Source organism: Festucalex cinctus, chromosome 18 (genome assembly GCF_051991245.1).
Source record: "Festucalex cinctus isolate MCC-2025b chromosome 18, RoL_Fcin_1.0, whole genome shotgun sequence".
NCBI classification, from domain to species: Eukaryota; Metazoa; Chordata; class Actinopteri; order Syngnathiformes; family Syngnathidae; genus Festucalex; species Festucalex cinctus.
This window is the reverse complement of record NC_135428.1, coordinates 542330-568886: the sequence shown is the minus strand read 5'-3', so window position 1 is coordinate 568886 and position 26557 is coordinate 542330. Positions and strand designations below refer to the sequence as shown.

Below are 26557 nucleotides of genomic sequence, written 5' to 3'. Positions count from 1 at the left end.
TGACAGAAAGTTTGTCTCTGTTCAGAAGACATTTGTATTTGTTTGAAAAAAAAAGTACTCACTGTTGGAATATTGTGCTTCAGTGATGGTACAAAAAGAAACGATTTTCTCATTGGAAAAGCATCAGTTGATGTCTTGAGTCGTTGATCATCGCTGATCGTGGATTTATGACCTGAGCAATATAGCAGTAATGGCGGCACCGTCATATCGTGTGATAATCGTTACTGTGAGCCTTGCATGGAATCGTATCACAAGGTACAAGTAACGCTCGTAACTAGGGGTGTTTAAAAAAAAATCGATTCGGCGATATATCGCGATACTACATCGCGCGATTCTCGAATCGATTCAATAATCGGCAGAATCGATTTTTTTTTTTTTTTTTTTTTAGGATTCACACCTTAAGCATGGAAGAATGTTATATGAACGGAACATTAAGCCTTAATATTTTATTTTAATGCTGTTCAAACATGAAACAGATTACAACCTCTATAAGACTGAAATTTCAGATAAATAAATAATACATTTTCATATAAATCTTACACTCTACAAGCTTACTGATTAGTATTTTCTAAATTTGAATGAAAAAAAATCGCAACAATCGACTTATAAATTCGTATCGGGATTAATCGGTATCGAATCGAATCGTGACCTGTGAATCGTGATACGAATCGAATCGTCAGGTACTAGGCAATTCACACCCCTACTCGTAACGCTCAATAACGGGAAGCACCGAAGCGCACGCCAATCCTGATATTATGACATCACTCAACACTGATTTGACATTGCCAATCAAAACTGAGTATTATTATTAATTGCAATTGTGAAGACAAAACCTTTGATATAGCTCCTGTATTGGACTGGCGTCAACATTGTTGTTGTTGAACGACATATTGCCGAACATCAGCAAGTTTGTCAGAATTTGTTCACACTCGAAGCTCAGCTGTGAATTGCGACTTTGTTGTGCTCTGCGGTCGGATTGCGTCACTCGCTTTTGATGGGAAAAACGAGCGTGTACTTGTTGTTTTGGCTGACGCGCCGCATCACGACTCGCTACGAAAACAATTACTGCTGCATGCAATTGCAAATAAATCTCATTTGTCGTTGCACTCGTGGGAATAAAAAATGCTTGCGTAAGTCCAACGCAGCCTTGCCAAATTTCTAAACCACAACGTTGGCTGGGATTCTGATCGACACTTTGCAAAATGAACAGAGATGAATATTGCGTAACTACAGCTGTCTTTTCTTGCTAGTGTGACAGTATATTTCTATCTGTTTACATTTTGCAGCAATCTAGTCAAGTTGCATCATTATTCACAAATACGTTTAAAACTGTGCGGAAAACAGCTTTGTTGCAACATGGCCCTGGTTAATCTCCTCTGCTGCCACCTGTTGGCCGTTTTTGTAATTACTACCTATTTGTTTTTTCCACCCATTCTCTGCAGTTGAGAGGCTGCATCAAAGCCTTCTGTATGCTCCAGCATAAAAAAAACACGTATAAATACGTCTTTGGGACACTTACTACATTTAAAATAGAACGTACTTATATGTTTTTAGGAGCAAATGGGTCCAAAAGATTTGATAGTGAGAGTCTCCAATGGAATACGCGTGTAATATTTTGGCAGGGCTGCCACGGGTATGCTAGCGCTAACTTTTGATCGTTATGTTGCAATATATACACTTTCCATGAGGGTATGACATTTTATTCTGTATAATAAATTGAGCGGTAGCGTCCAGATAACCACAAGTCTAAGTAAGCAAAAAAACAAAAAAAGAAGAAAAAAAACGAAAAACGATGCGTGAAGGACGTTTGAGTGGCTGGAATGAGGCCACACAGAGCGAGAACGAGCTCGATACGCGACACAAAAGGAAATGTGAGTGAAAAGAAAGGCCTTGTGTGATATCAACAGGAAGTGGAGCTGTGGCTGGAACTTCGTCTCACCAGAATGTGAATCCATTTTGTTGTACATCGAGTGGCACGGACCCACACGCATACACGCAACAGCTCAAAACACAATCGTGCCGTTTGACGACGACTTGAAAATGGATTTTGACGCGTTTGACCTGAGAAGAGGTCGGATGCACGTAGATTTCCCGTCCGAGTGCAGAAAACGGCCACAATTTGACGGCTTCTTCCTTTCAACAAGATTCACGACAATCTGGCAGGCAAACAGGAAAGCAGCGACGGACGCGCCGCGTCCTCGCGTGACCTTTTCGGCTTTCACGCGTCCGCCGTTGCCAACTTTGAAGGACAAACTTCAAATTGGTTACATCAACTTGTAATGTTGAAGCAGGAAATTGACACTTTTTCATATGGATGGAGCAGCCAGGACATCTTATGTTGCGTTAGCTAAACGCTAGCATTGGCACCATTTTGAACCGTTTCCAGAATAAAGTGTTTGTGTTTTTTTTAGAGGGTTGGTACAGATGATTTGCGATACAAGCGCGGTCACAGAAGTAATGAGAACCCGTATCTCAAGGTACCACTGTATTTACGTTAAGTCAGGAAAGACGTTGCAAAGCTACCATATTAGCACAATTAATGATTGCAAACAAATGAAAACTAAATACAAGCAATAACAGTACATTCATTTTAAATTCAAGAAAATTACGTGTTAATTTTTAACATTGGTGGAGCAGCAAGGACGCTGATATCATTATTATTATTATTACTACATGATATTTACAAGACAAGATGCTAAAGCTAATGTTTAGCGCAAAGATTCATCGATTTGGCTTAGTACTCCAGCTTAGTATGACATTTAAGAACATCATTCAAATGTATTATTGTGTTGCTAAATAACAACAACAAAAAGATACATTTGGGTCATATGTTGTCTTTTGCAATTGATACAATTAGTGACAGAACAGAACAGCGACTGTGTTTTGAAGTTCATGTTTCAAAAAAAATGGCTTAGCTTTCATATGCAGTGCTGATATGAGCAACAGTATCACATTTCTCCAGGGACTGGATGATAATAATCATCATCATAAAACAACTTGTCGAGTCATTCTTCCCAGATGTGTCAGACTTTCCTCTTGAACAAAGCCAAAAAACAAAACAAAAACGTGACGGCCCGCAAATGATCAAGAAAAGAGCAAAAGAAAGCAGGAGAATGTCAAGGAAGTGCTTTTTGTGCAAGTTGTGGTGGGGGGTCAAGAAAAGGTCACCGTCGCTCTTGTGGCGATTCTGCTGAGTCAGCTTGACGGGAAGCAGATCGTTGGGCCAAACAACAAGCAACAAGCAACAAGCAACATCTTGAGTGACGCCACCAAACCGCACCGGACAATCGGCGGACTGCAACTCGATACTACGTTTCGCTACGATTACAAATGCTGAATCACAACAACATTCATTCATTCATTCAGTGCAAAATTGGGTTTTGGGAAAAATGACCATCTATGGCAGTGTTATAATAATCAACGCCCAACATTGCTTAAGTTAACATCAATGAACAAGGACACACCCACAAGAAAAACGTCAACAATGACAATAATCACTCTTACACAAAAGCCGTGACCACAGCGTATTTGACAGATTTTTTTTTTGTTTTTTTTCTTGCCTTTGCAATGCAACAACGTGAGCTGGATTGCTTTTGTTTGTGTGTAGCAAAACTCACATGCCGTCTTGCCTCTTGCATGGTTTACTAGGTCATGTGGGCGTGGCTTACGGAACTTAGGAAGGCAAGTGAAGCTTGCGTCGTTGCAAACAATGGCGGACAGTTGCCGCTAACTGTGCTCAATGTTTCTTTTCATTCATCGCAATATAAAGGACAGTGTGTTATTTTGTGGTTACCACACAAGCTAAATGTTAGTGTCACTTCTTCTTTTACTTGTAAACCGGTGCCTTGAGATGCAAGTGACCTTATTTACTTACAAGTTGAAGAAACAACAAGTTATGTTGTAAAAGTTGTGTGCATCGAGTCCCACTTCAGCCATTTCGAAAGAACGCACACATAATAACGGTGACAGCACACATCGCAGAGAACAATCTCATACAAGAACATCCCGTTTGCTTTCATGGCGCTTTTCGTCACTGGCCCTCAACAGAATGAATGGCGGCCACATCCCACATCAACGAACAATGAACACATCAAGCCGGGCCCCAACACAATCAAGTGTGAATGCAACGCTGAATAGCCGGCAGCAATCGTCGGGAAGACAAAAGAAACGAGCGAGCCCGAGAGGCGCCACAAATGTCGCTCGCGCGTTTGCTGCCGTCAAGCTTTGACGCTTTCGCCACAATAGAAATGCTGAAATCAAGCGCCGTCGCGTGATGAACAAACATTTTCACACAGAAAGTGATGGAAATGGAGCGCAACGGATCTGGTCCAACTCCCAAACGCAAACACCACAAAACGGGTTTCCAAACAACATTTGGGTTTTTGGGACGTCCAATTTTGGTGGCCGAGTGAGTCAGTCAATCGCTTTTGTCAGCCCTCAACTCAAAACAACTTTATTTATAAAGCGCTTTGAAAACAGCCATTGCTGTGTACAAGTTGTTGTGCACGAAACAAAAATCTGTTGTGTAGTAACAAAAACAAGACCAAAGTAAACATGTTTCAGTGAGTATACAAGTTTGTGATGATGTGTGTGAAATGGGTCTTCATTGATAAAAAAACAAAAAAGAAAAAAAAAGCAGCTGACATTTATTCTTGCCTTTAAATTTGGCCATATTGTAACTGAGCCGCCAGGACGGAGACACAAACACTTTTGTTGCTAAGCTAATTGTGTGGAAAATGAAATGAGGACACTAACCAGCACCACAATTCATTCAATTCCTCTTTGCCATCATTAGAATCTTGAAGAAAAAAAACAATAATAATAATAATAATAAAAATCAAACCACACTTGCTCACTGGTGAAAGCTTGCAAGATTTTTTTTTTTTTTTTTTTTGGAACATATCAGGTTTAAAAATTGGAGCATGTTAACGGTGTTCAAATTGTTCAAATGGAATTTCAATTGATTGCTGATAAATTACCAGCAAGTCGAAAATGACAAATATTTTTTAACATGATGGAGATTAGCTCCAAAATGGAAGTAAAAGAAGAAGACCAAGAAGAAGAAGAATGTTTTCATCCTCTCAGGCCAAATAACTTTGGTATCCTAGCAACGGGCACAAAGACAAGAAGGAACTTGTGCTTCTCCAACTCTTTTTTTTTTTTTTTTCTTTTCTTTCTTCCAGTTTGTCCTCGCGTTCCGTCTCGACGAAAATTTAGCTTCCTTGTTGGCATGTTTGTCTAACCGCGTTTTAATCAGCACACGCCCCCACCTCCGCTGGCCCCTCCCCCCATTCATTCTCCGCGACCCCCTTTGACCTCCGTCTCCCGCCCTCATTTTGGAATTTTCTGCCACGCCTGCTTGCTGACACAGACAACACAGACAACACGGGACGGAGGCTTTTCCTTTTGTTTTTTTTCTCTTCTCTTTTGGAAAGCGCGTCTGCCTGCTGGGGTGAAAATGAAAACGGCCTCTGGAAAGATCCACAGCGGGAATGCGTGATGAGCTCACAAGCTTGTGTCATTTGGAGGAAATGGCCCACATTTCAACGGCATTTTTGTGACGTCACGTTGCAAGGAAGGCGACCGATTGGTCTCACTCGTGCGCATGTTCCACGCCGGGCCAGCTGCAGCCGAGTCGTGACAGCGAGAGGATGGAAACCACAATCACCAGATTACAGCCAGTCTCCAAAATAGCCTGCGTCCGCTTCCTCCCCGTCGCCCAACATAAGCCTGAACTCGCTCGCAGACACACAAAAAAAAAAAACAACGGCCTGAAATGACTGGTGGCAAAGTAGACAACTACTGCTCACCAGATTGGTGAGAAACATTTTGCCCGTTCAGTTTGTGGCCAAAGAAATCCTCACAAACACACAAGAGAGTCCACACCGGTGAGAAAGCTTTGATGCGTTCACAAGATCACGTTGGAGAACTTTTTTCAGATGCTCAGATTTTTGCTCTGCCGCTATTTGTGAGTTTGCAAACTCTTGTACCACTCCCGCTGACAACCGTTGTTGGTTTGGACCAATCACAGAGCGACATTGTGTTTGGGGGGCGGGATTTGCCGCTGTGACCAAACCAGAGCTAACAAACCTAACATGGACGCTGCAATTCATTCTGTTCGCCGTTGAGTGAGTTGGCGCTTTTCTCCCTCTTCAACAACAACGATGAACGGACACAAACGCATTTTCATCCGCGGCCGTGATTGGTTAAAACAAACGAGTAGAATGTCGCATCGTCCAATCAGCTCCAATTATTGTACAGAATGTCAACAAAAATGACAATTGGCAGGTTAGCTAAGTAGCAAAACGACAACAATCGCATTATTTTCTGTTGTTCATTATGAAAAAGCCAATATTGCCTCGACACCACTGATAATTCCGTCAACAAAATATTTTCATCATAATTGTCATCACCCCAAAAAATTTCCGGTGAAAATAAAACGGAAACTAAAACAGAAGCCATTCATTGAGACGATAACGATAATTAAAATTGACTGACAATTTTGTTCAATGACTGAAACGAAAATTAAGTGAGGAAAATTGACACAATCCAATCGGAAGGAACAAAACGAAAAGATCCGCTCACAAACTGCACCTGATTTCATGTTCAAACATGTTGACATTTATTGTGCAGCTGTAAGATTCATCTCAAGCAATTGTGCACTTTTTTTTTTAAATTTCAGTGAAAATATTGTCAGTTTGTCAAATTTGGACTCCAAAGTGTTTGATGCGTACAACGTGTTGTGTCTGCAGATGATTTGTCAGACTTGTCAACAGCTTCAATTGGAATCTGGGAAAGAGAAACTTTTGCACTTTGCACTGCTCTCCAACAATAACTCAAAAAATGGACTCAATTCCAATCTCGGCTAAAAGTCCCGCGATCGTATCACCTGCGCAATCATTTGCTGACTTATTCTGTCAACAGTTTGACAACATTAGCAGCGCCGCAAAGTTACGACTCTTCAATTTAACGCCTCGGGCGCTCGTTCGCTCGCACGCCAACTTGAGCGACAACAAACGCGTGCGCGCTGAAAACACGCGTGTTGACGCTGGTGTGGGCACGCGTGCACGCGTGACGTGACGTGACGTGACGGTCGCCCGCCGCCGCTCTCGATGACGAGTCAAAGCAAAACGCTCGAGATTCCAAAAGACATCTTGGCTCGTAAAGGCCAATAAAAGCCACTTCTAATTAGCCATCACATTTATGGTCCGTCACTTTGATGACTCATTTGCATGAAACAAGTCATTCGGTGACAAAATGTAACAATCGAAACCATTCGATAGCATCCAGCCTGAAAAACAGCCGCCATACGGAGCATTAACGTGAATGGGCGTGAGGATTATGTCGATTGGAAGTAGAAATGTAAATTGCCATGAATAAATAATGAAGTCATTCATCTTGTCGGCCCCAACGACATGAGCGCACTCCCGGCAGATTAAAGCGACGCCCTCCCCCCACCCTAACCAAGCCAGACTGCATGTGCGGACACACGCAAGATGGCCACCAAATACATGTGGGCGGGTGCCAAAAGTGCAGTCAAAGGAGGATTACAATCTATTGGTTCATAACGGACGCGAGTCAAATGTGGGTCTCCATGCCAGTGGCTTCATGTTTTGGTTTGTTTGGTTTGTTTTGTCGTCCGTCACTTTCATGAAGTCGCTTTCCACTGCATGTTGTCGCTGTCTAATCAGCCGATCACGTGGAAGCGCCTTCGTTCGGACCCTCTTCAAACCTTCAATTGTGTTCCGACAACTGCTCCAAATTGATGCGATACGTATTTATTATTTTGCAATTTATAAAAACATAAAGCAATGACATATTCAATACATTTAATATCAATAATTGTTATATCAATATCGTACATATAAATAAATACATATTTATATATTATTATATATAATTAATTATAGAATGGTATATTTATAAATGAATAAACAAATACATAAATAATGAAACATTACAAATAATAATAATAACAATAATAATAAATTATTATTGTTATTATTATTATATATTAGGGGTGTGAATTGCCTATTACCTGACAATTCGATTAGTATCACGATTCGATTTGATACGGAATAATCCTCATACAAATTTAATTTACAAGTCGATTGTTACAATTATTATTTTTTTTTTTTTACTAAAATTTAGAAACTACTAATCACACTAACCCTAAGTAAGATGTTTTGCTGAATATTTTTCTATCAAAAATGGATGTTTAAAAATCGATTCGACTGCCTATGAATCGATTTTTTTTAACACCCTTAATATATATTAATGATAAATAATACATGATATTTATCATTATATTAATATAAATGTAAAAAAAAATTGGAGAGAGAGTTGTTGAAATGAGCTGTGGATGTGAAGAATTTGCCGTTTGTCGTGCAACAATCGCACGGGGCAGAGCTCAGTCTGCCTGCCCTATATTTTCATTTTCATTTTCCTTCAGCAGCCGTCAGCGCGAGGAAGACCCCAACCCCCACCCGGCGACACACAAGCAGCGTACATGACGCTGCGAGTATTCCAATAGAGGCCTTGAGAGACAAAATATTAGCAAACTAGCAAGTGTGTTAGTCGGCTGTCCCTTAAAAAGTGTCCTTTGATACCCAAGCTGGACTTCACTGTCAAACTAAATGCACAACATTTTGAATTACATCCACTATATATTGAAACACAAAACATGCTTTGTTAAAAAATAAAAAAAAAATAAAAAAAGCATCGTTAGCCTAGTACTAGCAGGAAGTTAGCAAATGCTAACAGGAAGCAAGCATTGACAATCCCTGCATTGCTCCTACATCATGTCCACATGCACAGACAGACAGACAGACAGACAGACAGACAGACAGCTCTCGGGCTCACAAGATGATCCATATTTCCAACATATGTGCACACAATGACAAAGGCGCCCGCATTCCAAAGTGAAGACAAAGCAAAAGCAGAGCGAGCGAGCGAGCGAGCGAGCGTCTCTTCTTTCCAAAAATCCCTTTTGAAGAGAACGGAACATTTTCATGTCTTGCACTTTGGAAACAATCATCTGACGAAAATATTGCTGCTGTCATCCGATGGAGGGAAACGATACATGAAATGTTTTTTGATGAGCAGCAGCAGACAAAAGCCACAATGGCCATTCGTTTTCAATTTCCAGACTTCACTAAGGCCGCACAATATATTGGAGATAAAAAAAAAATTAAAAAAAAGTCAATATGGTGATATTGGCACGTACAATATGCATACCGCAAAGACATGCAATACGTTTCATATGGAATTTTACCGTTTTGTTTGAATTTGACCCATCAGACGCTAACTAAAATGTGCACATTATGCCACTATAATGAGCTCATACTAAAAAAAATTTTTTTTAAAAAGCACAATATTGTGCTTTTGTACAAAACAGTAATGTTATTATTATGTTATGTTGTTCATGCACACACACATCGAGTTCCTCCGCATATTGACTCGCTTCACAAGCATATTACGTTCCACTTTATCTGACAATTCGTGTCGATTTGAAACAGAAGGGCCAAAACAACTCTAATGAAAATTAAATTGCGCTAAAAAAAAAAAGTAGCCACCAGAGGGTGCTACAACTGCGCAAACTTTTTTTAACAGATATATTATGGCAGTTTTAATATCACAATATCGCGCTTATCATTTACAGAACACAAAAAAAAAAAACACAACATCAAACATTAACACCAAATCAACATTCTTCCATCCTGACATACGCTTTGATGTTTGAAGCGTTTTTTTCCATGAAAGAGGACAGAATCGGCCTCCTTTCAGCACTTGATCAGAGACGTGATGACGTCACACACGTTTGCTACAAGCCAAGTTTGCTTACAAGCGAGCTCATACACACAAAAAAAGAATGGTCCAATTTCCAGGCCCATCCAAAAGTGCCTCTCCTCTAAGCGCCGAACCTCCATCCAGTCCACGACCACTTAGCCAAGTTGTCTTGGGTCGTTGACCCTTGTTGCATTGCTGTGATTTCTTTCACTCCAATTTGACTGGCCTTTGCAATTAATTGCGAGAATGATTGTAACACGTTCATTCACTATTTACACATTTCTCCATCCCTCAACATCCAACGTCACGTGTCAAAGGTCAACTGAATTGCATCCTAATATTTGGCTGGTGCAAGTGTGCCTAAGATTGTGAGACGTGATGGTGGTCAAATGCTGGACTTACATTTGAGCGCCTGGATGAGCGCCTTGCCGTCCTTGATGAGCTCTTTGATGAACTTGCTGGTCTTGTCCAGCTCCAGCTCGTGCGACTTGAGTCTCTCCCTGAACTGCGGACTGTCCAGGTAGCAGTCGCTGAACTCCAGGGCGGGCAAGCCCATCTTCGACCCCGGCAACAATATAATAATTTAAAAAAAATAAAAATAAAAAAAATCTCCGAGGATGAACCAGGAGGAGCGATCCCTGGCGTGGGCTGCTATAGCGGCTGTTAAGGGGGAGGGAGGGGATACAAAAACAAAACAAAACAAAACAAAAATCCGATGACATGGAAACAATGTGAGAAATGTTCATCCAAGAGGAGGAAAGGAGCCTCACCTGCATAACCTCGCCTTGAGATCCGATTTCGAGTCCACAACGACACCAGTGCAACATCCAGTGGGAGTCAAAAGTGTCCGAATCAAATGAATCCAATGTGGCAATTTGGCGTCCAGATGCTCATGTAAAGCGACGCTGCATTCCTGTCGAGCGAGTCATGCCGGAGCGGACGGTCCGACAAGAGCGACGATGAGGGCGGGGAGGGAGGAAGAGGCTGCCAACGGAGGAGCCGGAAAAATCATTTCAAAAAAAAATCTATCAAAGAAATTGTCGACTCGTCGCGTGAATGCTTCGCGCGCGGTCAACCTACCGCCACTCGGCTGTAAATCCGTTGACTGACGTCTCTCTCGTCCAATCGGATGCGTTTGTATGACTTAAAGGGGCGGACGTTTGTTCTTTCGGAGATAATACCGCAAAACACCGCAGGACGGTACCAAAGCGTTAAGGTCATCACGTGATAAGTCACATTTAGCCCCATTTATTGGAGACTTTTTTTTTTTTTTTTCAAACTTATTTTGAAGGGCTTGTTGTCCAGAACTGACAAACTGCCACAAAAGGCTCGGTTGCATTTAGTAGCTCTTTGGCGCTATCTGTTGGTGCCCAGGAGGCACTACGTCTGTTTTGATTTCATTTCATTTTACACTTGTACGTCTGACTACGTCTATTTTTTTTTTTTTAAATTGCACTTACTTTTGCATTTGAACGTCTGCGTTGTAGAAAAGCCTCACATTAACGGTACTTTTACACAAATACACGTGGAGTCTTGTTGTAGTATATCCCCTGCGAGCTTACATTCGTTCGCGTGGTTTAAAACGTTAAGACGACATGTATTTGAATTTAGAAGGAATATGTACTAGTTTTCAGACCTTAAACGCGTTCCCTTTTGGTCGTCCAAGTGCTCATTATTCATAATAGGCGGTTAAAAAAGAAAAGAAAAAGAAAATAAAAGTCGCAATTGATGACGTATTTATCATGCGACTGTTACCAAACCGGAAGTGCGAGGTTTTTATGCTTTATTTATGAAAACAACCTTACAACGTGTCGATACAACAGCCAAGGAGAGACAAACAAAAAGGAAAAAAAAAGTTGTCATAATTTTTTTTATAAAGTTCTATTTGTTTCCATATTTGAAGCCGCGTGAAGGCATCCGAGTTATTTAGGAGGAATTCTGGGAAATGTAGTCCAACTTGATATGACTTGACTTGATTTGTTTGTTTTTGAGCAGGCCAAAACAAATATCTCAAGGAGCCAAACAGCACACTAATATAACAAACAACTGGAAAATATGACCGTGGCAAAAAAAATATATACAAAGCAAGCTCTACATGTAAAATAATAATAATAATAATAATAATAATAAGTGGGAAGAGAATTTATTCAATCCCACCCCAAGTTGCAGCCATACAAAAACTGCTAAATAATACATTCAGTTACTATGTAAATAATTGGTACAAATTACAGTTCACCGTACTGTATGTTTCAGCAATAATTACATTGCAACAATGGTAAAACTGAAACAAATAACATATAACAACATTGTAATATGTTGTGAACAAATGTATCTATTGTGTTGCTCAATAAAGTGGCAACAGCCTGTCAGGCAAGACACTTGAGTTGTTGGGGTCACTTGAGGGCACCGGCCTCCTTTCTGGTTGTGTTTTTTTTTTTTTCCTTCAGTGATAATTTTAGTCTTGGCGCAGTCCTGTTAAAATGAGACCTGCAGGGTAAGACGGAAAAGAAAGACAAACGTGTTATGCAGCACAATCAGGTAAGGAGGTTTTCACATGGAAAGCGAGTCATTGTTTAGGTTTTGTTTGTTTTGGATTATTATGATGATTATTTTTTGATTGGAGTGGCATTGATGTGTCAGCATTTCAAACTCAAGATGGCTTGCTGAAAACTACACCTGGTCGAAAGAAAATGGAAGTTCCAGTCCGATCGTTCAACTCAACTTTCCCAGCCAGGTGTAAATAATATTTCAAAAGCAAGAGGATTTTTCTCTCTGGCTAAGAAGGAACATTCAAGTCATGATCTGATATTTCATCTCAGCTACGCGCAGATATTATGTGCTATCATATCAATCAATGCTCCTTGTTTTTAACCACAACAAGCACGCATGATTGATTGTCCCTCAATTTTTCACGTGTCGAAAGTCGTAGGTTGTATTTTGTGCGGTTTGTGCACTCAAAGAAACGAATTGTAAAGTCTCTTGCGACTGACTTCCATGTCAGGACCTTGCAATTTTCACGTGGCCACAAGAGGGCAGCGTTGCTCTAAACCTCAACTGAGACTCAACGGGACTGAAAGCTCAGTCGAGTTCAGTACTGGAGTTCAGTTTTCTGGCTTGAAAACGAGTAGTTTGTAGTTGGAAATAAATCTGACACTCAAACAAGCTAATGTCAATTTGGAGGCCAAACATTTTTTGTCTGTATATGGCTTTCATGCAGCTCAAATGATTTCAAAAACAAGCCTGCTTGTGATGATCAAATGAAGGATGTCAAATCTTTTTTTTTTGTTTTTTTGCCAGATTTATCAAATGCTGTTAAAAATATCATTAACAATGAAAACAAAAATATGAACTGAAATGACATCGTTAGTAAAAGTAAATGTATTTATTGCTAAGTTGTCCTTCGTTTTCATGCCACATGAAAACAGGTGAGCAGAGATCTTCATTTGGAATGACTAAAAAAAGTCTCCATGTAAAAACTCGGCTTACGAAAGCAACTCGATCCTTGTTGAGTGTTATGCAACACACGCGAAAACATTCAAAAGCGACTTTTGTCAAACAAACATAGGAAGACATGAGCGCAGAACACACGCACGCTCTTGCCGTCTGTTTGTCTGTGTCACACGCACACTCGCGCATGCGCACGCAGCCACGGCGTGCTGTTTGGCCGTTGGCCTGCGGGTCCGCGCGGGGGCAGGAAGGGAATCATACAATAAGTGGAACGTGAACAAGGGCCGGCGGCTGGCTTCCTGTGGGAGTCCCGAGGCCTGACGGCGGCCAACATCATCTAGCGCGCGCGCGCACGCGCACACGCTGTCATCTGTTCCTCGTCTCTCTTCGCTCCTTTCCATCTTTCTTTTATTGTCCCTTCCTGACCGCGGGTCGGCCTCGTCCAACGTCCGTCGCTGGCTTTTTGCTTTGCTCCTCGTCCACCTTTTTGGCAAAATAGGAGAGAGAGAGAGAGAGTTTCTCCGCCTCACTTATTGACACATCATCCTCGCTTGGAATAGGTGGAAATTCAACAATGCACTCACAAACCCCCATAAAAATGTGTTTCAAATTGCCTTAAGAGTATGCAAATGCATAGAGAAATACGCCCATAATTATCGGCAATTATTAACCAATTTGGCGTCAAACAGATAAACCAGATCATAAAAAATTGACGAAAATTATTGGCAATTATCAACCTATTTGACGTCAAACAGACAAACCAGATAATAAAAACAAAATTGCCGATAATTATCACCAATTATCGACCAATTTGAAGTCAAACAGATAAACCAGATCATAAAAAAAAAATTGCCGAAAATTATCACCAATTATCGACCAATTTGACAACAAACCGATAAACCAGATCATAAAGAAATTCACTGATAAATTATCGGCAATTATTGACCAATTTGGCGTCAAACAGATAAACCAGATCATAAAAAAAAATTGCTCAAAATTATAAGCAATTATCGACCAATTTGACCTCAAACAGATAAAGCAGGTTGTGGCTCATATCAATCAAATTCCGCTTAACATACATTGAAACGACAACGTCCTTATTCAGTAAAGTTGCGTCATTTTAAAATGTGCATCCGTATTGCACTTAACAAAATAAAAACATTCAATGTTGTGCAAATGAGTCAACTGTCACACAATTTAGCAGTAATAAATTCAATAATGTGCAGACGGGCGTCAGGCTGTATTTTACCATTTTTAAAATGTGCAGAATTTCACAAGGTTACTTCATGTTAAAAATGAGTTAGCTCTTAATATGAAAATAAAAACGTCACCATTGAAATATGCTGTGTAGTGACAGACAAATGATCGTTTTTTTGTTTTTCGTAATCGGTTGAAAATAGCATCATCGTATATGATGGAATACGGTACGGTGAAAGCACTTTTGCAACGTCAAGTTTGATGTGGAAAAAAGGAAGTTGTGTCGTCCAACAGGACGGACGGCGCCTTCATGTGACGGCCACATTCTTTTTCCATGCATCAAAGTGCTCCCATTTTGGCCCGTCCGTCGTTGTGGGAAAAAAAAAAAAACGTTCCCAGTCCGTCTTATCGCTTCCTCGTCCCTTTCCTGTCATTGATGGAAAGCAAACGCATGACGAAAGCGAAGGCAAATAGTTGCCATTCCAGATGGGCCACAAGTGGAGGGACTGTGGCCCTCACCATTTTGTTGTTGTTGTTGCTTTTTATAGGCTGTCCCCGCTTCACTTCCTGTCTCCTTTTAGGCCACATCCTCATGAAAAATGTAATTCTTTCATTTGATGGGGAAAAAAAAAAAAAAAAAAGTTATTTATTAGGGTACCTGTGAAATATGGCAATCATCTCGATGTCGTTATATTCAGCAAGTATCTGGCGTGATTTTCCAATTATGGTGCCGCCCAAACACACGCACACACATTCCCGGCAAGCGGAGGCATGACATCACCTTATCGTCTCCTGTGGGCCTGAAGGGGGCGGGGCTGAAAGCAGGTGGGGGTTGACGACGGGATGACAGACTGGAGAGCGGAAGAAAAAAAAAAAAAAAAGATCAGGGCAGCAAGGAGCAGATGATCATCGGCCATGTTGACTTCCTGTCACAACACGCACACACATCCAAGCTGTGGCTGTCAGTCACACAACACGCACGCACTTAATACGGCATGCGTTCAAAAGATGGCTGCGCTGGGTCTTTTATTTTCATCCAGTTGGGGGGAAAAAGGAGGTCAAGTTGAGGAAAAAAACGCTTATGATGGACACGCACGCGCAAACTTATTCCTCAAAATCGACATTTGATCACAAATATGTATCCCGCTACTTTCACAATTTCACCACGACATATTTGCAATCTTGTCATATTAGTTGAAAGAATGATGGCATCATTTCACAAGAAAATAAATCCTTAAATAATAATAATTATTATTATTATTATTATTATTAATTACTGTAAAGCTGTCGACAAAGTTGTAGTATTAGAATTTCATCTACAAAACATGTTTACGAGAGAAGGGAGAAGCAGTTTCATTTTTTGGCCACACGTGGCAGTATAGATCCAAAGTTGAATTTTCTGGCATTGGGAAGCTTTAAAGAAAAAAATTAATAAATAAATAAATCACAACTACATATTTGAAATACTTGGAAAATGGTGTCATCCTTTAACAAGAACATGAATAAATAAATAAATAAATAAATAAATAATTACTGTAAAGTTGTCAACAAAGTTGTAGTATTAGAATTCCATCTGTAAAACAATTTTCCGGAAGAAGCAGTTTCATTTTTTGGCCACACGTGGCAGTAGAGATCCAAAGTTCAATTTTCTTTGAACGTGTTAGCTAACGCGCCACATGCTGCTTCAGCGGGTCTCAAGAATCTTTTGTTGAATTTGTGTTGACGCAAGCCACCTTCCCGTTGAGCCGCGTTAAAAATAACGCTTGGAAAAGCGTACGCACATGAAATGAAAACAAAAAGCATGACGTCACGGCGGCCAGCTATACTTAAACCTGGCCGGACAATCGCAAGCCTGAAAATAATCCAGATTGGCGTCACCCGTGTGTGGAAATAGAAACACAAATATGAACATTCATCGGCCGGAAATAAATGAATGGTGTACGATGACAAACAAAGGCAGGAAAGTCACTTCAAATCTTATCAGACTTGCAGGGAAGCAACAAACGACAGACCATAATAATCGACAAGGCCACCAATGTATTACAAAAAAAAAAAAACCTCACACAAGCTTGACAAATAGTTGAAATTGCGTTCAATTTTTACGTTCTTGGACGTCAACCTCTTTCTAGCCTGACGAGTAAATGCCGATTGGTGATGAAGTGCTGCCTCGGCAAGTGAAAATACGGGTTGTATTTGCCATCACCTGTGCTCGTGACCAATCATGGCTCAGTTTACTTGCGTGTGGCTTTTGTTGCCATGACAACCGAGGCAGACTTCTTCTTGCTTCGCGGGACCTCAGATGTGAAGTTGATAACGGATAAATGGATTGTATTTTCCCTCACGGAAGCAGCACTTCAATGAGTGACTTTGTTAGCAGAAGTGTTTCGTGCTATGCTGCGATTGGCTTTGCTATGATGTCATACGGAATCATAAGCAGCACAAGAAAAATCCAATCATTGGCGAGAAACATCATCACGCTATATTTTGCAGCCTCGCGCTACATTGAGCGACAAATCGTTGTCATCCGCTCGGCTCGGCATCACAATGTGGGCCGGAGCTATAAATGGATCCCCCTTGCGCTATTTATAGCACGAGCGGACGGGATGGTGGGCGGGCGGAAGGCGGGCAGCGTCAGCCGACACCGGCAAGGTCGCGACCTTCTCTTCCGACCTTTTCTCACGCTTCCCGATGGGGGTTACCCTCAAAAAGTGCTCGCGTCATAAGCGGCCCCTTCAACATGGCACCAAAAATGGAATCTCATCTTGGCGGCCATGTGAGCAAACACACACGCAAGCATGTATCTGTGCGCGTGTGCGCGAGAGAGACAGTGTTACTAAATATAGCCTTGTTTCCGTGGTAACACCTGAGGATCATGCCAATGAGCACATCGTCGTCCTCCATGAAAATGACGAGCGAGCGGTCCGCCGTCGTACGTCCGTTCGCTCCTCTCACATGTATATTAGAGGGGGCAAAATTAGGGTGCTCATTTTGAACTCATTTCATTTCATAGCAATATTTTTTTTTCATGAGCGCCCCTTACTTGGACAGCCGGTACGGGGGCAATTCCAGTCGCAATATATATATATATATCGCGATATTTGTAGTTAATATACAGCTACTATAACGGCTCCATTGTTCATGACTTATTGAACAATTACTTGGCAGGCCACTAGGGGGAGTGCCTCATAAGACTGGTGGAGAAATGGATGCAAGTCAATGAGTTTAGTTTTTTTTATTTATATTATTTATTATTATTATCCATCTATCCATTTCCTTGACCGCTTATTCCTCACAAGGGTCGCGGGGGGTGCTGGAGCCTATCTCAGCTGGCTTTAGACAGTAGGCGGGGTACACCATGAACTGGTTGCCAGCCAATCGCAGGGCACTCAGAGACGAACAACCATCCACACTCACACGCACACCGAGGGACAATTCAATGAACCTGCCATGCATGTCTTTGGAATGTGGGAGGAGTCCGGAGTACCCGGAGAAGACCCACGCGGGCACGGGGAGAACATGCAAACTCCACCCAGGAAGGCCGGAGCAGCCTGGACTCCAACCCGAGTCCTCAGAACTGGGAGGCGGACGTGCTAACCACTACTTCACCGTGTCACCCTGTTATTGTTATTATTATTATTATTACTATTAAATATGTATATATAGTATTATGTATTTATATTATTTTTATTATATTATAAATGATTACTTTTTTCTTTTTTTAAATTATTATTATTGCTATTTATTTTATTATTTTAATTGTATTATTTATTTATATGATTATTTTCTGATTTTTTTTCATAAACTATTGTGGATTTATTACCTGAGCAATATATTGATAATGGCGGTATGGTCATATTGTGAGATCATCGTCATCGTGAGCCTTGTATCACATATCGTATCGTATCGTATCGTGAGGTAGCCAGAGGATTCCACCCCTAATATATATGATTACTGTATTCTATTCCTCATATTTCCCTTTTATGAGTCATCGCTTGAAAGCGCACATATGAACAGTGCGCATTTGTTTCTTTTTTTTAACGAGCGTGTGAAGTTCTTACGGTGCTAATTAGCGGAGGTGGCATTCGTGCGGGTGGCGCGGCGTAGGCGTAGACGTGCGGTGTTAAAGGTGGCAACCTTCCCCACACCTCGCTAACTAATGGCCGCCATCACAAAAGGTCCGCCTCTCCGCTCCGCTGGACACCGAGCCCGACTCTTTACAATGTCCCGCTTCTGCTTTTTTCCCCAAAGTGTTTCATGTTTCCGACTTGAGGGAGAGTCCGGGCGGGTGCGCGAATGCGTGCGAAGGCGGTTCGAGAGCTGCGGCGGCCAAAGAGGCCACAAAAGGTGCTGTTTTGTCCAGCGGGGACAAGGCAGCTATTACACAAGACACGGCGAGAGAGGAAGGAAGGAAGGAAGGCAGGAAGGGAGATTGAGGAAGGAGGAGGCGGAGGAGGAGGCCCAGCGGGGGATTAGCTAGCTGGCCGGCCAGCTGCTCCCTGAGGGACGAAACAGAAGAGACGCTTTTATTCCGACAGGAAGACTTGACTCTGGAGAGCCTGTTGAAAACTAGAGGCTGGATTTGAAAAGAACAACATTTCGGGTGACTCCCCAGAAAGATAAACACCACCCACCCTCAAATTGTCAAGGGTCACGCCCAATTCACTACGACTGCGGAACGGACGCGGTGCGTTTTCCGTACGCATGTCGCAAGAATAGAACGCGTTCGAGTCTGCGTGTCAATTCGCACAGCTTTCCGTAAGCGTTCCATTTTTCCGGATTCGCCAAGCAGATTTTCATCAAACTGAAGAAACAACGCTTGTCGGGTGACTCGCATCGAGGGAAATCCGCTATATTTCAAAATAAAACCATTTGCAAACTTGTATTTTTGGGAAGGAAGCTAGCTAACTACATAGCATGACATGAGTCGGACATTTTCTCTCAGACAAAAGTACGGAGACTTGCCGCACGTCGCAGCATTGAAGATGATCTCACATTTCACATCTTCAACGTCGGCCCAAACGTTCCACGTGTATTTTGTCATGGTTTACGGACATAACATCTGGACTTTAGGGGACACCTGAGATGCAAAACACTCGCGAGATGCGCACCAGTCGAAAAAGTTACTAAAATATCAGTTGACGCTCATCTTGAAGGCATCATCCCACGCGTCCAACGTCTCATTTTGGTGAGCGGTGTACAAAAACAGGCTTCACTTATTATCCCAACGCAAACAACAAACCTGCTTTTACATATCAACGCATTCATTTGCCGTTTGGTCAAATAGTACGACGGTATATGACGTGGCGAAGCAGGATGCTACGTTCCCCGCGGGGACGCGCGGATGAGCGCCAACAGTGGCCGTTGCTCTTCCCAAGGAGACAATAATGATCTCTCCATCCACGCACGCCGCCGGCTCAATCCGACAGCGCTCGCACGGCGCCTGAAGGCATCGCGCAGCGATCCCTTCCACTTTGCTTTTCTTCCTGCCTTCCGCCTTTTTGTTGCTGCATATGGCAGCCATTTGTCTGGAGGAGGTCTGTCAGACGTAAATAAGAGCTTATGAAAAAACAAGAAAAAGCTTTGGGGGTTGCGCCTCTTCTTGAGGGACAGGGGAGTTCTCCACAAAAGTCGGATGGCAAAAACAACAATTGCAGCAGTTATCACAAAGGAGCCAGACCAGGTGGAAATTTGCAGCATCAGCGTCTGGTGTCAAGTAGCGAGTGGTACCTTCACTTCACGACTTTGATCGGTTTTTCAGTCATTTGCTAACCCTAACGGGAAGTCAGCCATTTTGAATTTATTTTGGCATTTGTCACCATTTTTCGCCTTTTGATAGAGGTCTCGGGAATTTAGCCAATCGTCTTCATATTTTCCTGCATTCATAATATCAAAATGGTTCATATAAAAAGTTATTGAAATCTTTTATTTCATCTCACACAGTTGCCGTGGCGATGCGCAGTTTACAAAGAAAAATGAAGCTGTTTTTGAGGATGTAAACTTGAGCAGAAACGCATGAAACGTTGCACACATCAGACCTGGCATAAAAAAACATTTCGGAGATTTTTCTTAAGCAATTTTTATAAAATGACTCAATGGTATCTCCTAATTTATTTATTTTGTATTTTTTTTTTACAAAGCTGGTTGTACATTTCAACTATATCTATGGAAAATTCAGAGGAATAGCACAGCCTACATAAAAGTCTTTTGGAGAGAACTTATTTGATCGTCTTCGAATTTTGAGAGTTTCATGTCATGACGTTTTAAGATGAAAAGTTAAGTGAAAGCTTTTTCTATCGTCCCACACTGTTGCCGCGGCGATGCACTACACACACACACACACAAAGACACACATGGCCTAGCAAAACATTTCTCTATTATTATGTGCCAGGACCCCAACATGGCCAGTGTTAACAAGGGCCCGTTCGAGCTGCAGCTCTAGTTATTATTTTTGCTTGATGACTTTTCCGCATCACTTGAACATCTGCTATTGTGTCTTATGCTACATGATGGTATTTTGGTGTCACATCCTAAATGTTCTTTTTGTTTTTGATGCTTGAGTGGCTCATGCTACCAAAGACAAACTCCGGGTGTGTTGTGTTTCCACATACTTGTGCATTCTGGCTTATTTCTTCATGCTTTTCGTTGCTTTTTAATGTCCTGCCCTGGGCATTGACCAGGAAGTGATGAAGAAGGCAAGAAGAGAGGTAGAGTAAAAAACCAGACAGACGGAAAAAGAAACAACAACAACGTGAAGAAGTATCTGCTCAAGTTTGTGTGGTCTGATTTTCATCTGAAAGCAATTAGTTGCAAACAAAACAGACTTTTTAAAAACATGCAGACTTTTTTTTTCCGCCTCGTTCATGTGTCAACCTCTGCACATCTCCGCATGCTTCCGCGTGCAGCGCATGCAAAGCGTGAGCACGCAGGCAGCGTGATTAACATTGGCCCCAATTCGCTGAGGGACACGCATTCTAAGCCCTTCCTTCCTGTTCCGAGTGGAATTCTCATTAGCTGATAACTACTTTTCAAGAGAGCGCCGCATTCCTGCGCTGGCTCGCTCGCTGTCGGGACCCCACAAAACACACGCACAAGCATCCCGGCGTTGACAAGCAGCGATGCAAATGGATTCTGATACACTTTTTGCGCTGCTTGTAAATTGGAGCCTTTTTCCTTCGATTCGTGGGAGGTTCACGGTCCTACTGTGCGACAATACGACAATAAGCTGACGTGCTTCGGGCAACGGGCCCAAAAAGCCATAAATGATCTCATAAGATGCCCAAAATGATGCAGCAAAGTGGAAATGTGGATGTGCGCGTCCCCAGAGTCCGTCCATGTGCAAAAAGGTGGCGGCTGAGAGATTAGTCAACGAAGGAGCATCTGGCTCATATTCTTCTTCCTGTGCATGTGCACGGTCGAGTCGAGTCGAGTCGAGTCGAGTCGAGTCGAGTCGAGTCGAGTCGAGTCGAGTCACCTCCGGGCCGGGCCGGGCCGGGCGGCACCATCTGCCTTTGCGCTCTCGCTCGCAAGCTCAGAATTCTCCAACAAAGTGTCCCGCCAACACATGGAAATCAAATTATTTTGGGGGGAATAATGTGCAATCAGTGTCTTGCTCGTTATTGCAGACTGATGAAAAGCATTTTTCCACATCAAAATGTTCCGACGCAGACTCCCAAAGAAAAGCATCCGGACCAATTAACAGACTAAACAGTGAGTGGATTTTATTGAGCATAACTGTCATGTGTGCAGATGTCACCTTGATGGCCAAAACAAGGAGGAGCATCCGGAATCTGGTCCAGATGTGAAGTGAATATGGAAAATTCAATATGAACTTATTTTGCCGCAATTTCCTCTTCTTTTTGTATCGTTTCTGCTTAGTTACAGTGGATATGTTATGGAATATTGAATTATTACTCTTCCCCAGAGTGATTGCAAATCCTTCAAGTGTGAAATGACAAAAGCTGCATACGCCACATTCACAGATCCGCAAGCTAAGTGACAACACAAATATGCGAATATTTGTAAAGTGCATTTTCTGTTTATTTTCCACTTTTTTTCATTTGCTTCTTTTTTCTATTTTAATGATACCTTATTACATAGAGTACCTTGTAGTACATTATCATGATACAAGTTAACGGGGGTAGGACTAGCTAAGTACTCAACATATTTGCTTTGCTGATCATTCTTTTCCAATTTGGCTTTTATTTTCTTTCCTTCACTTTTATTTTGTAATTTGTATTTCATGTTTGATGTTCAAGAAATCAAACCAAACCAAATGCCCCCAAGCTCACTCGTAAGTACGTAAGGCTAACGCTAACCGACGCTCTTGCGCGGCGTCACACAAAGGCAGCATGACTTATTCATAACATAATTGAGCATTCATCCCTCCATTTTCTGAACCGCTTGCTACTCACAAGGGTTGTGGGGTTGCTGGAGCCTATCCAAGCAGGAATGTTCCCGGTTTATTGTATTTTTTGGACTGTACAGTCAATGAAAAGAGAGGCAATCCATTTTGTGAGAACCGTGACATTGGCTGCAGAGAGTCAGGTGGCAAACTTCTCAAAATGCGAATGAAAAGTGGAAGTTCACAGTCGTTCATTTGATGTCAAATTAAGTTCAGGAAAATGTATGATATGGAGAAATGCAGGCCAGGTTGCCATAAACGTGGTCGAGTACAACTTTGTGGAGCACATTCATGACTGCATTCACATCTTTTTTTGTTCTTTTTTTAATATGTAACTTTGTGTTGCCAATGCGATGGAGAATGCTGCAGTACGCATGCCAGGCCAGTAATTGGCAGTCTAACTTGTGATGAAAAACCACAAGATGCTTGTTATTGCGAATATCGGATCCAAGTCGGATGGTTTTTGTCTGGAAGGAAGTTGATTTGATTGTCTGCTATGTTTTTGCCTCTCAACTCGCACAGACGTCGCACAGGAGCGAGTAACTGTGAACCGGGTCTGGCCGCTGTGCCGGAATTTGCTCTTTTTTACTCCCTTGGTCAAACTTTGATGGAAAAAGTGTTTTGTGGCTTGAGCCAGCACTCAAGCTGATTGTTTATGGAAGGAAGTGCACCTTCCATCATTTATGTATTCACAGAGTCTGCGTCCAGTTTTGTCTTTTTCTTGGGAGAATTGCTCACTGGTCTTTTTGTCAATGGACTGTCAAATTGTTTTGCATGTGGTCCGACGTGATGACGCTTCCCAAGACAAGATCATATTTGTGAATGTTGTCATGCTATAGTGAAAAGTCAAACATTCCAAAAAGTGGAGGTTCACCAAAATCTTCTGCTGTAAATATTTTGCAGATCTTTGCTCAGTTTGCAGCCCTCCAAGAAGATCCAAAAATCTGCTCGGATTTTGCAGATCTTTGCTCAGCTTGCAACCCCGCCAAGCATCCCCAAGACGGCGGACCTGATCTGCTCCTCCGGTCCAGCTGGCGCGTTTGCGTCGAGAAGGCTGCTAATGACTTGGGCAGAAGAGCTTCAAAAGGTCCACTTCGCCGTCGCCAGAGTCAGGTTGGCAGATGTTCTGAGGGCGCCTCGCAGACCTTTGGCGTCTTTCGAGTCGAAAAAGCATGCGGTGTTCTTTCGTTCGTTCTTAACTTTGCATCAGGTCTTAAAGTCCTGTTTTGTGAAACGTTGATGATGTCGCACCCTGTGAATAACGCACATGCACGTCTGCGGCCACCTGTTGAAGCCACGATTGCGTCCGGCTCCAAACATCTGCTTTCTTCCAACGCACTTGATCCGGGGATGCGAAAGTCCAGAACGAAAGAACACCAAGAAGCTTTTGACACGTTGGCCGAGAGTCAGACTGCCTTTTGACTTTGTGGCTCTCCTGCCAAACTCCAACGTGATGAGAAAACCTTTCGGATGAAGGAAGTATCCTCATCCGTCATTCTCGGCCACTTTGCAGTCCAGTTTGCGAACATTCAAAACCACAATCCTCCTGCTCTGTACAGTTCCAATCCCATTTTTTTCCCTCATAATCTTTGTGTCTGCTGTCTCGTTGTTGCAAAAATCGCCATTCCAGACCACGCAACCAGGAGGCCCACGAACGCTTTTGAACAAACGCTAGTGTCGGGGCCCCGGATGCACTTTTGTGTGACCCAACACAGTTGCCAGCCACGACTTGTACTCTTCAACAATTTGCATCATTCTGATGATGATGAAGGACGACTGTCGCCGTCCGGTGTTAAACAATCAACATTTGACTGAGGAGTTGCATGAATGGTTGATGATTTTGCTGCTGGAAAACGTTGACGATTCGTAGGCCAAAGTTGAGTCGAATGGCTTTTGTGTTTCCTGTGGTGGAGACACAACATTCACAGCGATGTTGCATTTGTTTGGATGCCGTTTTTAGTTTGGTAAAACTAATAAATTGAAATTTCAAAATACAATTTCCGCTCCACGATTGATGCCAAATCCTGGTTTGAGATGCTTTGACCCCCATCCAGGAAAACCGGACAACCTCCCATCAAAACAAAACATTTCAATCAGTAAGTTTCCCCCCCCAGGCACTTTCAGTCTTCAATTATTGTTTCCAAACACACACCAGAGAGCCCTGGCCAGACTCTGAAGAGGTTTTTACCAAATTTCAGATCCATAATGGTCCCCACTGGTCGGACAGGAAAATTGCTTATCATCTAACCGTTTCCCTTTTTGATCCATTTTCAGGTATTTTTCCATTCTGCTGCTGTCACAAATACAAATTCAAGCTGCAACGGCTTCTGATCAACCAGGGATATATATATGTATGTATGTATGTATGTATGTATAAAATGGCACAAAGTCAGTTTGGTTCCATTTTTTTTTTTTTCTCAGGTTCACAACTGTCACATCACTGGTCCAAGCAACAATTCGGGAGCAGAGTGTCATCTGGAACGTACGCGAGGGTTTGACTCACTTGTTACTCTGGAGGCCATTACAGCGTGGCTTGGCTTTCTCCCGAGTCTTCCAGCACACAGAAGATCTTTGTTCCGTTTGTGGAACCGTGATGCAATGAGACGCTGTTGGAAAAGAGGAACCCGAGTGTTCCCAGGATCCTTTTCACCTGCAGCGGAGAACAACGAGCAGAAAGGGGAAGTGATTGACTCGCATTTTGTACGTCCATCCATTTCCTGTCACGTTTGTCCTCATTAGGGTCGCAGGTGAGTCGGACTTGGGCCTTGCCAAGGCTTCTTACGGTCGCGTTAAACTGCGACACGATAAAATGTGTCTCGTCGACTGTGAAATATAAAAGTCTTATTTGGGCGACATGTCGACTCAGATTAGTGTTCAATTTAGCCGCCATTTTTAGATTTAGTCCAGTTTTTAATCAGGAATTCAATTGCTGTTATTTTCACTGGGGAAATTCTTAACTGTGGCTATTTTGTTTGCGCTGTGCACACGCACGTATGAGCATATAATGTTAGTTTTGAGCTCAAGTTGGCTTCAGGTGAGGATTAGACTTCAGGAAATGAACGCAAGTCGATTCAATGTGCTCTCAAGCGACGCGATTGGTCGGAACTCATCTGTGTGTGTGCGTCTTCTCAACGTGCTCTCGGAGGATGTAAATCACTCTTGTCCAAAGTGATGGCTGTGAAAACATCCTGTGTGCATGCTGAGACCCCCCCGCCTCAATTCCCCCAACGCACACACACAAGGCTATAATATGCGATGAGCTCGTTGAGCGAAGGGGAACGTAACAAGAGTCAAAAACTTCTAAAGTGGGTCACAATCCGTTTCCAATTTCTCATCGAAATGCAAAGAGAAGATCATCAATGTACAGTGAAAGTAAAATCCAGTAAAAATGACTCCATTTTGAAGCCACCAGCTTGGTCAAAATGATTTTGTGGATATTCATTGATGTTGAATTGGATCGCTCGTATTGTATTGAACCTTTTCATGTCAGTACAGCAAGTTCCGTTTCGGGGTCTATTAACTCATTCATGTTCTCCAAACAAAACAATCAATCAACAAACAAACAAACTAATAATTAATTCAATAAATAAACAAGCAAATCAATAATTAAAAAAATGAATGCAAAAAATAAACAAACAAATCTAATTAACTAAATAAATAAATACATAAATAAACAAAACAATAATTAAATAATTATATAAATACATGAATAAATAAACAAAC

At 42.1% G+C, this 26557-nt stretch overlaps 2 protein-coding genes across 7 annotated transcripts in view; both read right to left on the bottom strand.

Moving 5' to 3' along the window:
- LOC144005901 (rho GTPase-activating protein 26-like) overlaps nucleotides 1-11514 on the bottom strand; it is a 29031-nt gene extending 17517 nt beyond the window's left edge. Inside the window, exons 1-3 of one of the 2 annotated variants that reach the window (XM_077504371.1) lie at nucleotides 10870-11514; nucleotides 10560-10773; nucleotides 10192-10449 (exon numbers count right to left, since the gene is read on the bottom strand). In XM_077504371.1, coding sequence (XP_077360497.1) covers nucleotides 10192-10345 — 154 coding nt within the window. In that variant the 5' untranslated portion in view covers nucleotides 10346-10449; nucleotides 10560-10773; nucleotides 10870-11514. The other variant, XM_077504370.1, reaches the window with a different exon arrangement.
- Nucleotides 11515-11555: 41 nt separating this feature from the next.
- LOC144005902 (uncharacterized) overlaps nucleotides 11556-26557 on the bottom strand; it is a 36614-nt gene continuing 21612 nt past the window's right edge. For 2 of the 5 annotated variants that reach the window (XM_077504373.1, XM_077504372.1), the window contains exons 4-6: nucleotides 25338-25484; nucleotides 15215-15284; nucleotides 13157-13719 (exon numbers count right to left, since the gene is read on the bottom strand). In XM_077504373.1, coding sequence (XP_077360499.1) covers nucleotides 13341-13719; nucleotides 15215-15284; nucleotides 25338-25484 — 596 coding nt within the window. In that variant the 3' untranslated portion in view covers nucleotides 13157-13340. Of the gene's footprint in view, nucleotides 12277-13156; nucleotides 15041-15214; nucleotides 15285-25337; nucleotides 25485-26557 lie in introns of those variants that run through there. The other 3 variants (XM_077504375.1, XM_077504374.1, XM_077504376.1) reach the window with 3 other exon arrangements.